Source organism: Leiobunum rupestre, chromosome 8 (genome assembly GCF_980474605.1).
Source record: "Leiobunum rupestre chromosome 8, qqLeiRupe1.1.hap1, whole genome shotgun sequence".
Lineage (NCBI taxonomy): Eukaryota > Metazoa > Arthropoda > Arachnida > Opiliones > Sclerosomatidae > Leiobunum > Leiobunum rupestre.
In genome coordinates this window covers 16,792,637-16,806,783 of record NC_143391.1, presented here as the reverse complement: position 1 = coordinate 16,806,783, position 14,147 = coordinate 16,792,637, and the positions used below count along the sequence as shown (strand labels likewise).

Genomic DNA, 14,147 nt, shown 5'->3' with positions numbered 1-14,147 from the left:
TAATATCACTTGGTTAATTTTTTGTACTTATTTTTGCGTAGTTTAGCAACTCCTTTACCATACCACCCACCACTGGCAGTTTTAATTTTTTTAATTGGTACGTCACTATCTTCCTGACTTTCTTGAGAATCTTCAGATTTTATTTCAGTTTTTTTAATACGAATATTTACACTATGTTTACCTAATAAACCAACACCATTAAGAGTCTCTATATCTGTACCAGGTTTATTATCTTCTGATGATGACTCATTATTTGAACTGTCATTAGCTTTTAAAGCTAGTTTTTGCAAAACACCATCTTTCGTTAAACGATTGGTGGTGGCAGTTTTTTCTTCCCTTGGTCTCAAAGGAGTGGCTAAAGCAAATAAAGGATCTTTTTCCCTACAAAGAGGAAAATTTTGTCAAATGTTTCTATGTTAGTTGAGAAAACTAATAAATTTGAAATATACCTAATGTATTCTGGAACAGGTATCTTTAAATAATCCATAACTTTTTTCATAATGTCATCACACTTTCCATTTATTTTTAGCTCAGCTTGTTCATCCTTAGGTGTCCATTGTAAATTGACAATGTATATTGAAGCTTTTTCCCCTTCGGAAAACCATAAACACGGATATCTCTTCAAAACCTTTTAATTTAAAATTTATAGAATTTAATGTTTATTTCACCCCTTACCTGTACAAAAAAAAACAAGAACACACACACACCTTTAATGAACTGCCTAAGCACAGAATTAGATCAGCTTTCTTTGAGGCCTTAGCCGCTCCTTCCCAGTTCAAAGGCCATCTTAATTTGCCCCTCTCCCCAAAATGCACTATGGTGTCCTTTAAATCTTGAGCGCACTTGCCACATTTACGTCCAGTTTTATGACGATGAAGAGATGTTTTTTCAGTAACATCAAATGTTCTGATGTATTGGCACATTGGTTTACAAGATGTACAAACCTGAAAGAAACCCAATAATTTACAATACATTCAAGTAAGGTTTGAAACCATAAGGATTTCATACCTCGATGTACATACTACCATGAACTTCAGAGAGGGCTTTTTGAGGTAGACCACTACGCATATGCAGGCCATCACAGTTTTGAGACACAACATGTCTAATTAGGTTTCGTTTATATAATTCAAATAAAGCCATATGAGCAAAGGTGGGGCTAGCTTCTGATAAATCGCGATATCTTAAAATGTTAAAGAAATGCATCAATACGTGCATATCCATTAATAGTTTTGGTAGCTTCATATTCACTTTATCTCTTGCCCTTTCTTCAAAAGTGTCCAAACACCTGAAGGTCCTCTGTAATCTGGAATTTTTGCAGCCTAAAAGCAATTCTATTTAAACCTTCATTTAATGTAATAAGAAATTTCTTTTACTTACAGTGCTGATTCCAGCACCAGTATAAACAACTACAAAATCAGCATTTTTAATAGCTTCAGCTAATAAGCCACATTTAGAAGCTAAATCAAGTGGATCATCTTCCACTTCTTTCAGGCGATCTTTTAGTTGGGTCTGTTTTGAAATTCTTTCAGTAACTTGTGATACAGCTTCAGGATACTCTTGTAAAACCTTTGTTTCTTCCTTTGTTCGATCTTCATTATTCTTCTTCAGTATCTTTCGAACCTGTAGTAGAAATAATAATTGTATATTGTGGTGAGTGCGAAGATAATGCTTTTGTATTTTCTACTTATATGATTATGCTTTATATTTATCATAAAATATTTCTTAAAAAGTCACCTGTTTGATTAGAGTTCTTTCTTTTTCTTTTAACTGTATTCTGTTTTTTAAAGCACACTTTCTGGCTTCTCTTTTAGAAACCTCAGCCATGTTGTTTGTAAACAACTTTTATTTCGGTGCAGTTTTGGGAAAATTTCGATGACCACGTTTTTTAACATTACATGTTACAAATTGGCAGTACGTAGATTGAGGCTATCCGAAAAAAACACGGCCAACCATTATCATTCACAATTTGTTTTAGTGTCAACACCTTATGTAATCAAACTTGGCCGTGGTAGTTTCAAAAGGGTGTATTGAATCTTGGAGGAATAGAGTTGCGGAGAGCTGCGAATTTTGCGAAATCGATTTCGTCAGTGACCGTGAACTCGCGCAAGACGGAGGGGTTCAAACGCAACTAGCGCCAACTGCATACGGAATTTTGAAACTATTCTCATATTCTATCATTGTTTTAGCGTCGTCCGGTTTGTTTTGAAACATTTCTAAAATCTTTGCGCCTTTTTCCAAAATGACTCGTATTTGTTTGGAGGAATAAAACAAACCAGACGACGCGAAATCAATGCTATAAAATGAGAAAAGTTGCAAAATTCAGTATGCAGTTGGCGCTAGTCGCGTTTGAACCATACCCCTCCGTCTCGCGCGAGTTCACGGTCACCACTGACGAAACCGATTTCGCAGCTCTCCGCAACTCCTGTATACTTGTTTATTTTCTACCTCATTGGTTTCAACTTGTTTCAGGGGCTATTTGGACACGTTTTAACAAAACAAAACATCTTATTAGATAGAATTTAGAAAATAAATACAATTACAAGATGTATGAATATACCGAAGGTGCTGAAGAATATACGGTAATTTTTTTTAATAGACAATTTGGTATTTTAAAATTAATAAAGTATATGAATTATAAAATAAAATTAAAAGCTTTTAGACCAAGGTTTAAAAATGGAACATGCTGCTATTCTTATTGCCCCTTGCCTAGGCTATAGCTGTGTTATTCCATGTAGTAAGGCAGCCTTACTGCTCATAACAACTATAATTATCCTCTGTGATATTAACAGAAATTTATAGCGTTTCCTATCTGACTCCTCGAGATTGAGATTCGCCCCATAGCATGCAATAACACCCATGATGAAACATGAGAAGTGGATCAGTGCAATCTCGAGCAGTAGAGAGCAGTCCATTGAAAAATTCTATCAGTTATCAATTGGGTATTGAATTTATAAAAATATAACTTCTCTGTTTGAATTATTTTCATAGCATGATCCTTATGCATACCATGGAGATTATGGGCTTCATTCAGGTAAAAATCGATTGATAGAGTCTACTTATAGTGTTCTCTTTCTAATGTTTTTTTTTGTGTCCACGAATATTAAGGTGACCCCAGGCAGGATTTAGAATATGAACGTAGTCATTATGCATCATCACATAAAATACAAGAACCAGTTAAAAACTTCTTAATTTACCTTCAAAAGGCCATTCACGATGCTAATATTTACGATATTCAAAACCTCTATGATAATAGGTATTCAATGTTACATAAATTTGTAAAATAATTCATTTTTTTGAAAAGATATTGAAATTACAGCTATACTAAACTGACAGAGCGCTGTTTTAAGCAAATTCCATGGCCTGATGCTAAAGATGTTGAACCTATAGTTAAGAGTGGTTAGTTTAAATTGCTAACAATTCTGAATCTAGCTTGATTTCTATTTTCTTTATAATTATTCCTCTAGATGAGTTGTTTTTGACTTTATACAAGGAACTTTACTATAGGCACATCTATGCTCGAATTCCTGTAAGATTACGTTCTTGGTTTAAAATTGAGAGAACTCTTACATATTTTATTTCAATAGGGTGGTCCTTCCTTGGAACAAAGAATTGAATCATATTTCAATTATTGCAGCGTATTCAATTACATTCTGCGTATGTCCTGATACTATTTAATTGCCTTTTGGTTTTTAAATGATAATTAATTAAATATTTTCATTATAGAGCCTGATGATCCAGTACCTCTTCAGCTACCCAATCAGTGGCTTTGGGATATGATTGATGAATTTATTTACCAGGTAGGACTACCTTAAGCTACAACCACGCAATAGTTCCTTTTTAATTTAAATGTTTTGCTATCCCTTTTATTTTTAGTTTCAATCATTTTGCCAATATAGAAGTAAATTAGGTAAAATTACTGTTGAAGAAATTAATCTAATTGCAGAAAATCCAAAGGTAGGTTCCGAAATTTCGAACTATGTTTTCAGAAATTCATTTCGCCTATTTCTTCACAGGTCTGGAACGTTCATAGTGTTTTGAATGTTTTGCATTCTCTAGTTGAAAAATCAAATATAAATTGTCAATTGGAAATTTACACAAGTGGAGGTAAAGTTAATTTTAAATTGTTATATTTATCGTTATTACTGAAAAACATTTAAATAGGTGATCCGGACAGTGTTGCTGGAGAGTTTGGACGTCACCCTCTTTACAAAATGTTGGGTTATTTTAGTTTGGTTGGACTCCTTCGTCTCCATTCTCTTCTGGGTGATTATTATCAAGCCATTAAAGTCTTGGAAAACATAGAACTAAACAAGAAGGTACAATACAAACTTGTTTAAGTTTTTATAGAGTAAGGGATTGATGTGTTTTTTTTACACAGAACATGTACTCTAGAGTACCAGCGTGTCAAGTGACTACATATTATTATGTTGGATTTTCTTACCTGATGATGAGACGTTATGCTGATGCCATTAGAACATTCTCCGATATTCTTCTGTATATTCAGAGAACTAGACAAATTTTTCAACAGAAAAGCTACCAAGTATGTCATAAGAATAATATTAATGTTTGCTTAGAATTAAATGAATATTCTATTACATATTAGGTTGATCAAATCAACAAACAAACGGAGCAAATGTACACTCTGTTAGCAGTTGGGTTAGTATTACATCCCCAACAAATTGATGAAAGCATTTCGTCTCATTTAAAAGATAATTATGGTGAAAAGATGCTTCGAATGCAAAAAGGGTATGCTCGGTTTGACCGTTCATTTAGATTCACTTAGTGTTAAAGCTTATTGTTATTTGCAGAGACGTAAAAGAGTTTGAAAATTGCTTTGGATTTGCTTGCCCCAAATTTTTATCACCTGTTCCTCCACCTTACGACCCAGAAAATACTGCAAATCTACAAAATTTACATATGGTATGTTATTCATATTTTCCTCAAAATTTACGTTCATTTACTGAAACCATAAATTTTCAGGAACCCTACAATGCCCAACTGAAAGTATTTATGGATGAAGTTGGACAGCAAATTCTTCTCCCAGTTATTAGAAGGTTATAACCGAAGTTTTTTACTACATTAGCAAATGTCTGAAACATAATAATCTTTTATAGTTACCTTAAACTTTACACTACCATGCCCATCTCTAAACTTGCGCAATTTTTGGATATGGTAACTAAATTGATTTTTACTGGCTATTAGTATATATTCAATATTAATTTTTTATGTTATGAATTAGTCTGAAGATAAATTCCGTACACACTTGCTTTGCTTTAAGCACAAGATGAAAAATATTGTATGGACTAAAGGCACTAGTGGGCTGGAAGGGGAATTTCAGTCAGGATCTGAAGTTGATTTTTACATTGATAAGGTAGCTATTAAATTTGCGTAATTTCTAAAAATATAAATAGGTATATAGGCTTGTGCGAACCTTAATTTTTGGGTTTCGAGCGAAGCTTCGTGCAGCACCGTAACCAAGATTTGATTTCAGGGGGGGCCACGCAATGGAAATTAAATAAAAAAAACATTGTACATACAATACCCCCCCATCCTGGTTACGGCCCTGGCTTCGTGTATAAAAAATTTCACTTTTCGAGTATCGAGCCGAGCTTTAACATTTTATCAAGCTTTCGAGATTTTAGGCTTAGCGTAAAAAGTGGTTTCAAGTACTCAAATATTTAGACTTAACTTAAAAGCGGGTTTCAATTACTCGCATAATTAGGCTTAACTCTTTAAAGGGGGGTTTCAAGTACTCGATGATAGATTTAGCTTATAAAGGCTCTGAATAATTGGGTTTATTAATTAAAACATTTTTCAAAAATAAAGAATATTTACTGTCAGAGCTTTTACGTTTATTTGAAGCAATACTTGTGAAGACTTAATTAATAACTGGCCATACAAGGGATTACAACAAGAAAAAAGTAAACTGATGAACCGCCAAACAACTGACAATAAACAGCTAGGGTACCCTACGTTATGTAACTTATGATTTTGGTTTCGTTTTCTACATTTAAAATCAGTGACCAATCAGAAACCACAAATTAAGAGATCTGAAGGGGGACCAAAGGAAATTTTTTTAGTAGCTTTTCCCGCTATTTTTAAAAAGCTCTCGAGTATTGGCTTGGTAATAATAATGATTTCGAGTACTCGTAAGGTAAGCCTAGGTCTCGATTTGAGGCTCGAAACATTTTCGAGCTTTTCAACTCATAGCGTTTTCCATTGGGAACCTCCAAGTACTCCCGCAGTGCTCTAAAATCAAAATCATATTCCATTGGGGAAAAAAGGGGCAACTCCGAGAGATAGGGTAGTCTTCCATTGACCAAGGTACTCCCTCCCGGAGTGCTCCCAGCTGCCCCAACTCAAGAGTCTGAGGGAACCAAAAACGTGCTCCGAAAATGTTTCTTATTTCACTGGGAGTTACCAACGTCAATCCTCTGAGCGCCTCCTACAGAGAGCAGTGACGTCATTCAAAAAATCCAGATCACGCTAGGAGGTTCCCAATGGAAAACGCTATAAGGCTTTTCGAGTACTTGGCTCGAAGCTCGATCGAATACTCGTACATCCCTATAGATATATAAATTTTATTAAAATATTTTCCACTTAAAAGAATATGATCCACATTGCTGATACAAAAGTTGCCAGACGTTACGGAGATTTCTTCATTCGCCAGATTCATAAGTTTGAAGATGTAAGAGTTATTTTAAGCTTTCAAAATAGAAATAAGCTAAACACAATTCTTACTGATATTAGTTTCTATGCAAACTACACATAAGGCAATAATTATTCATTTACATCGAGGCAACAACATGATAAATTTTTTCAACTGTTGGATTTTCATCTGATAAACAAACGCTTTTTGATTTATCACCTGCTTAGCAGTTTTACACTACACCTTAAACTATTGGTAGAACTTTGGGATGTTTGTTGTTATATTAATCAGCTAGGCTAATACCCAAGGCACCACCTTAGGCCTAAGTCATCATGCGACTTTTAAAGAAATTAATTCAGGTGGCCGGGTTACAATGCGTAGGAGGGTGGTGGCAAGCCCTTCATGCCACGCCAGCCAACAGCTCCCAACACTAACTATTACCGTTAACCTCAACAAGTTTTTATCGAAGGGGAAACCGAAGATTTTGGGAAAAAACCCCTTAAACCAGTGTTGGAGAGAACTTGCGAACTCAATGCACGCAGAAGGAGTTGTTCTGAGTTGTCACCCAGTGCCACAAGGTGGGATTGATATTTTTTACTCCTACTTGGTAGTAGGAACAGTCTACAGACAGAAAAACATTGATAGTTCTTAACTGCTTCAAATTTGGTTGGCTATTTCAACAAAATAGCACTTACGAATTAATCCTCTGACCATTTAGGTTAAAATATAATTCATCTATTTACTCTACACTAAATCCCCGGGTGAAGCAAATAAATTTCATCTATTAATTTGCTATTTAGTCATGTTAAAAGTAAATGAACTGAAGTTATCAGTTATGTTGGAGGCGTTTTCCTTGTAGTTAGTTAAAAATATTTTCTCAAAATGGCTGCCTTTAGCCATTTTATTAGATAAAGTTTTTGATAAGCAGACAATTTTATCGATGTACTCTCTTTATAACTCCTTTTTAGGTGTAGTAAAAAGTGTAACAACAAAACTCTGACCATGACGAATAGTTAATGGTGTTGATTCTCTCCACCAAAGCGAACGAATAGTTAAATTTAGCGTAAAAGGTATCCACCTAATGTAGCTGTAGTGTCTTGGTAATTTCTATAAACATGGTTCATGTTATGGACACACTGTCCTAAAAAGTGGGGTGGTGGAGTGGTTAGCACTTTCGCCTCGCAGCAAGAGGAGCCGGGTTCGATCCCAGCTTGTGGCACTGGGTGAAAACTCGGAACAACTCCTTCTGCGTTGAGTTTGCAAGTTCTCTCCCCACTGGTGTAAGGGGTTTCCCCCGAGCTCTTCGGTTTCCCCTTCCATAAAAACTTGTTGAGGTTAACGGTAATAGTTAGTGTAGGGAGCTGTTGGCTCGATCGCGTGGCATGCAGGGCTTGCCACCACCCTCCTACGCAGTGACTTAGGCCTAAGGTGGTGCCTTGGGTATTAGCCTAGCTGATTATTATTAAAAAAAAAAGGTTCATTTTGAACCAGCATTGTTTTGAGCCTTCATTTTATGAAAACCAGTTATCTAGTGTAGTTAATTTACTGATATAAGAATCCTTTTACCACATAATTACACCCTGCCATGATTAACGTATATTCGTGCCATTTCATTTTCTTTAAAAGCAAAATGAACTGACGCCGAGATAAATTTAATGAGTCAAACCAGCGTTTGTATTGTACAGCTTTCGCTGTGGGAGCTAGGAATATCGGATCAGAAATGACGTTTTTGCGCTAGATGCTACCACCTAGGAGCAACAAACAAATTTGTACACAGCCCTGCGTTAGCGTGTTTAAAGACTAGCTGCGTTCTCATTGTGTTTGTTGCCCCTAGCTACCACTACATGGCTTGCGCCAACAGCCTTATTTACCTGTATGTGCCCAAAAACATGGTAGGGTATTTTCACGCCCAAAATTAATTTTAAAAACCCGTCGTTAGGGATGGGAAAATAATCTTAAAAGAAAAACTTCAACAGTTACGTTGTATAAATAGGCGCGCGCCGATTCGGAAAGGATAATCTTATTGGCTAAGAATGCAGATAAATATTGCCAAGCCAGCCATGATTTGATTTTATTATCAGAATTAATAATTACATGTGCGACGAAAAAATGCGCGATATCATCGAGATTCACGCGTTTTGAATTTAAAAATCCTTCATTTTGACGTTTTGTATTTACACTCAAATAATTTCTTTATATGCTATATCAAATGGAAATAGGCTACGGGTTTTTTTCACCAAGATATTCAAATGCCGGTGTGAGGCCCTTTTAGACCGTGAAAAATTATCCGCGAAAAGTGAAAATAGCTTATTAAACTTATTCCATAAAAGAAACGACATTTAAATAATTATGAAAAGCTAATGGCAATTGTGAAGAAACCCCCCTCTTTTTTTTCTTTTTTTTTAAATGAAAGCCCAGTTTGTAAGAAGTACGATGGTATTTGTTTTTAGTTACTGCAAATGATTATTGGTTAAGTGAACGCGTTTTGAAAATTGCCAATTTCAAGAATTTACTGAAAGTACATCAGTTGTTTTGGAAATTGACAGCGTTCTCCATTTGACTGGTCTCGAGCGCTTGAAATCTCCCCGGGTCAACTTTTCATGTTCCATTTGCGTTCACCGATCGGTATTCTCGTGATCTATACAAGTATAGGTCATTGAGTTGGGAATATGGTCTAGGTGGCGTAACGGCCCCAGCTTCTCAGAGGTAGCGTCTATGATCTAGCGTTTGCTACAGATAAATTTAAAAGCCATAAGTACGTTTATAATAAAATAAACTTATCAGAAAATAAGCAAAGTATGCAAAATTTGATATTAAAATGCAAGTATCATTATTTTTTAAGTCAAATTTACGAATAACGATAAGGGAAACTAATAGCGTCTGCTTTAGCCGCTACCTCTCTAGGTTTCAATGGCGAACCAAAGGGGGCGTTGCGATAGTTTTCGGTCGCGAATATATTGCTTTCAAACCAGCGCTCTGAGATCGAAAACTCGGAGAAGCTAGCGCCAAACTTCACCTAGACTCGTTTCGGTCGCGAATACCAAATCACTCTACCTACATTGGCCCATCCTACTTTGCCTACCAGTAAAAATAGGCCTTTATTTCACTAATGTGTTTCAGACAATTTGTAACTGAAATTACTTTAAATTTATAGCTATTTCAAGGAGTCGCAAACCTTCATGTCTAAGCCAGAATTGTAATTTGCTTGGATAAGATAATAAATGGTTTTTGGACTCATTTGTCTGGTTTTTGTAAAAAGGTTTCGCATTATCTTTTTTTTTCTGGATATTGCAGGAAATGTTTAACTACTTTTATCATTTTAAAAGCATTTCTAGGTAAAAATACTTATCAGCTTGACAGTGTGGCGTATCTATTTTTTCCTCTGCTATTCTTGATAAACAGCTACTTTTTAAGTATAATTCTTATTTTCCTAGAGCTGAAGTTCTCAGTATTCTATTTAGTCTCCTGATAAATGATTAACCAATTATTTTTCCACCAAAAATTCATTTCCAAATAAGTTAATCTTTTTATTCTCATAGTGACAATTCTTGCAACCTCATTTCTATCTTAATTAAATGATAAAAGTGAGGTTACAAAAATAAATGCGATATGTGACGCCATTTGACTAGACTAATTTCGTAGAATTGTCGATTACTTTAAAATTATGTAGGAAATTCATGCGCAAACTAACATCGTAAGCCCTGATCACGATACAATTGAATTTTAGTTCTGATAAGGGCAGGGCGAAGCTCACTCGTTTTTTTAAGAAATAGTTCAACTTAGTTTCCAATGTAGAAAAAGCTCTGAGCATATAGAAGGAATGCTTAAAATACCGCAGTTTAGAAAAATAAAATAATTCTTAACATTAATTTAATATTAGTAATCAAAGAAACGTAAGTCCAAGAAAACAGTATACTAACAACTATTCAATATCAAATCCCAAAGATTTCAAACGAAGTACCGTGTATTATCCCGCTGTCATCTTTAAATAATATTGTAATATCGAATACTACGTATCCCCGTTACACCCTTATCGAAGAGTGGTTAAGCCCATCGAAGCGAGTCTGAATAGTCAATAAGCGAACCACAGTTAAAATGTATCGTGACAAAACGCTTCGTAAATTCGCCTGAAATATAATTCCAACGCCAGGTCAAATATAATATCTGCGAATGAGTTTTGAATGAGCTTTTAAATAGTACGGTGGAGTAGTCCGAGTTCGAGCCGTATCGTGACAAAACTCTTTTCTACCCAAAACTAGGTTTAGATATATTCCTGGAAATCGTTTCGTAAAGGTTGCCAGGAAAAAGAGGGCTGTCACGAAACCACGGGAATTATTATATAGGTCGACCCAGCGTGGATTTTTCAATGAATCGTTTCTAAAAACGAGCAGGTGATTCTTCCTTCCCTCAATTTGGCGCCAAAAGCTAATGATGTCATTGGCCTTTTCTGGAGAGCGAGCCACCACGCCCATTCAATCGTACAACAGTATTGTCTGTTTATTCAGCCCCCTCTAATTATTTTTTCCCAAAGTTTCGGGAATTTCGTGATTCGACAGTTGGTTAAAAAAAACCAAAGAAAGGACACTTTCTTCGGATACAAAGAAGAATAAAAACGAGAAAGAAATGCGCGTCTTCCGTGGAAAAAAAGAAGGGAAAATTAAAGAATTCGGGTTTATTATAGTCTTACGCTCGAGTGAAGCTTTTTTGTCATCTCGTGACCTTTTTGAGAGACGGCCCGACTAGAAAGGTCAGCGACGTACGACGGCCATTATTCATTACCAGAGGGCGGATAAAACCCCTGGTGGGGCACTTTAAAGTGACTCGAAAGAATGGCAGATATTCATTTATTTACCTCTAGGTTGGTGATGGAGTAATTCGGCGAAAAGCATATCCCGCGGCCCCGAAGATGGAACCGTCTAATATCCTTAATACCACGAAAAGAAAAGCAATATTTTTTTCTTCTAATTTTCTCAGTAGCGTGTTGCGGGAGTTAAAATAAGAATTACGACGTAACCAGATACTATTTTCATCAGGTTTTTTGGCTTTTTTCGGCAAAGTTTATGTAATTCCGGATACAATTTTAGTCGTGAAAAATGTGTTTTATTTATATATCCAGGCTTCTAAATTGAGAAATCTTTCCCTTTTATAAATAACTCGCCAAGATTGGCCCTAATAATGATCCAAAGAACCGCTTTTCTTTTCGCCTGAAAATTTAATCATTGCTTTCCGAGTAAAATTGCTATTTTTATTTTCGTCTCGCGCGAGAAACTCATGAGGTCTGGTTGCTCTCAGCCAAAGTGACAGGCAACTTTACTAATTTACAACACCCTTGATTTCCTCGGAGGGCTTCTGGATCTTTTGCTTTTTTCGTTTGTCTAGTCACAGTTGAGAATAAACCTACATCTCAGTCTTTCAATTCGGCTAATTCTAACTCAGTTTTTTTTTCTAATTGTATAAGTTCAAGATCAAGCTATATGATCCTTACATTTCATCACCTAAGAACGTTAGTTAATTGATGCGTGAAAATAAATTGTATTCTTTTGGCGATGGTAATAAACACCAAAATTGAAACATATTTCGCGTGAAGATGTCAGACACGGTTATTTGCGGAATTTAGAAAGTGTCCGCGAATCTCGGTCCCACTTTCCTCCCCGGAGCGGTTACATTTACCGGCTAGCACCCCCGCGAAAACCGTAAACTGAATTAAGCCTTTTGCGCTTCGTGTTCGCTCGAGGGATAATATCATCATTCCGGCATTACACGGCCCAGCGTTACGGCTGCAGAATCCCGGGAACGATGAAAAGTTGGGCGAGACTTTACCTAATCTCCCGAGAAAACGTCTTCTGTAAGTGATATAGGCGGAACCAGCGAGGCCCTTCTCGGCATCCCTTTTAGGGTCAATTTCAACTCGACCCCTTCCGCTCGAATAAATTGATTCTCGGTCACTTTGCTCCCGGGAGATTATCCCACATAGCTTTCTAGAACTCTTCCGCCTCCAACCGAGCCCATCCCCCTCGGCTGACTGGCAATGATGGTGAACCGTCGTAATCGATTATCAACTTGTTTTTTATCCCTTTTTCTCCCCCCCCCCCCCCCCGATTATCCTTTTTATTATATTTCGAAAGGAACGGGGGGGGGGGAATTAAACGTCAGGTCTCTCGTTCTGAGGAAAAGCCCTCGCGTGCGGAGATCGAACCCCCCCCCCCCCCTCCGCCGGGCGGCCATCGCGTTGCCTTCGTTTCTTCTTTTCATGGCGCGATTGTGAGGAACTGGGCGAAATATTTATCGTGATCGTCTTTCTTCGTAAATTCTCCACGGAGCGGCGGAGGAAAACAGAGTCAAGGCCTAACAATACTAGCTTAGCGATCAATCTTGTCGAATCTTTTGTTCTATATTTACCCGCCATACATTTTTATTCTTTTTTTTTTTCGTAACCAGAGCAGACGACGTTTTCAGACCACACGCCATAGTTTAATTTAAGACCCAAGGTTTTTTTTGTTGAAGTTCCCATTTTTTATATATTTAAAAGACCCGGGTTAAAAAGGGAAGGTTTATTTTGGAAAAATAATTTCGTCATTCCGTGTCTGACGAAATTCGCCGAGTACTCTGATCCCTGGAAAAAAAGTGTCATTTCTCTTTAAAAATGCTTCTCTCCCTTTACATCGCGACGTAAATCTGTCAGAGGAATTAGTATTACTGTTGAGGGAGAGAGAGAGAGAGATGAAATAGCGACCGGCTGGCTGCGCCGCTAGGATGATGATGATGAATTTTTTTCCCGGGTTTACCTAACGGACTGGAGAGGATTGTATAATGAGACCCCCTCCCCTCCCCTTCTCCAACAAATTCGACGTCATTGAACGCGTCATCATTAAAAATTCCAATTCGCGGCCCTTCTTCCGACGATTGCGTAGTATAAAATAAAAGTCGGAACACGCTATTCGGAGTGGGCGAATTGGCGACCCGTTTCTGATATCATTCTCATTTGTTTATCTTCTCAATGTTCAAAACACGTAACTTGAATTATACATTTTTTTCATGTAATGTTTATAAGGAAAGAGATTTATCCTAATATTAAATAATGAATATTTAACGGGGTGCTTTGGATTTGTTGTTTCCGCTACTTACAGATACTTTACAGGGTTCGTACACGACCCGGAAAACCTGGAAAAGTCAGGGAATTTGAAAATGTTTCCAAAAGGTCAGGGAATTTGAAAATGTTTCCAAAAGGTCAGGGAATTTGAAAATGTTCCCAAAAATCAAGGGAATTTTATAATGACCCCAAAACAATAAGGCAAATAAATTTTTGAAAGAAAATATTTTTCAAGATTTTTACCTCAAACCATTCATTTATTCTACAAAAATGGTCAGGGAAAATTTGGCAATTTAGTCAGGGAAAATCTAGAAATGCCAGGGAATTTAATTCCGGAAATTCGAACCCTGCTTTAAAGCAAGAATGTATTTATTTATACTTCGGGTGAATGACTATGTTGAGAGGATT

The 14,147-nt window shown here is 36.5% G+C and overlaps 2 protein-coding genes across 3 annotated transcripts; one reads left to right on the top strand and one right to left on the bottom strand.

The window, feature by feature from the left end:
• Nucleotides 1-5: 5 nt before the first annotated feature.
• On the bottom strand, nt 6-2,007 carry Sirt7 (sirtuin 7). The gene is made up of 7 exons (XM_090156318.1): nt 1,735-2,007; nt 1,378-1,620; nt 1,249-1,319; nt 1,009-1,180; nt 708-944; nt 450-628; nt 6-381 (listed from the first exon to the last, which is right to left on the bottom strand). Exons 1-7 carry the CDS (start codon nt 1,822-1,824, stop codon nt 6-8), a joined length of 1,368 nt encoding a protein of 455 aa, XP_090012444.1. The 5' UTR covers nt 1,825-2,007.
• Nucleotides 2,008-2,433: 426 nt separating this feature from the next.
• On the top strand, nt 2,434-9,866 carry eIF3l (eukaryotic translation initiation factor 3 subunit l). 2 transcript variants are annotated; one of them, XM_090155566.1, is made up of 18 exons: nt 2,434-2,579; nt 2,989-3,031; nt 3,106-3,253; nt 3,317-3,396; nt 3,465-3,526; nt 3,585-3,654; nt 3,724-3,797; nt 3,874-3,954; nt 4,014-4,104; nt 4,162-4,316; nt 4,379-4,540; nt 4,604-4,746; nt 4,809-4,920; nt 4,981-5,054; nt 5,115-5,172; nt 5,240-5,371; nt 6,608-6,688; nt 7,119-7,393. In XM_090155566.1, the coding sequence occupies exons 1-18, from the start codon at nt 2,544-2,546 to the stop codon at nt 7,299-7,301; spliced, it is 1,785 nt and encodes a 594-aa protein (XP_090011692.1). In that variant the 5' UTR covers nt 2,434-2,543; the 3' UTR covers nt 7,302-7,393. The 2 variants fall into 2 exon arrangements, with proteins under 2 accessions (XP_090011692.1, XP_090011693.1); XM_090155567.1 differs by lacking the exon at nt 7,119-7,393 and adding an exon at nt 9,804-9,866 and having other exon boundaries at nt 2,435-2,579.
• The last annotated feature ends 4,281 nt before the right edge of the window (nt 9,867-14,147 follow it).

Coding starts and splice junctions, on each gene's coding strand:
- Sirt7 (XM_090156318.1), bottom strand. CDS start 1,824: ATGGCTGAGGTTTCTAAAAGAGAAGCCAGAAAGTGTGCTTTAAAAAAC. Junction 1,320..1,377: donor CTGGTGCTGGAATCAGCACT/GTAAGTAAAAGA, acceptor AATTGCTTTTAG/GCTGCAAAAATTCCAGATTA. Junction 382..449: donor CCTGTTCCAGAATACATTAG/GTATATTTCAAA, acceptor TCCTCTTTGTAG/GGAAAAAGATCCTTTATTTG.
- eIF3l (XM_090155566.1), top strand. CDS start 2,544: ATGTATGAATATACCGAAGGTGCTGAAGAATATACG. Junction 5,055..5,114: donor CTTCTCCCAGTTATTAGAAG/GTTATAACCGAA, acceptor AATCTTTTATAG/TTACCTTAAACTTTACACTA. Junction 6,689..7,118: donor AGATTCATAAGTTTGAAGAT/GTAAGAGTTATT, acceptor TTTTTATCGAAG/GGGAAACCGAAGATTTTGGG.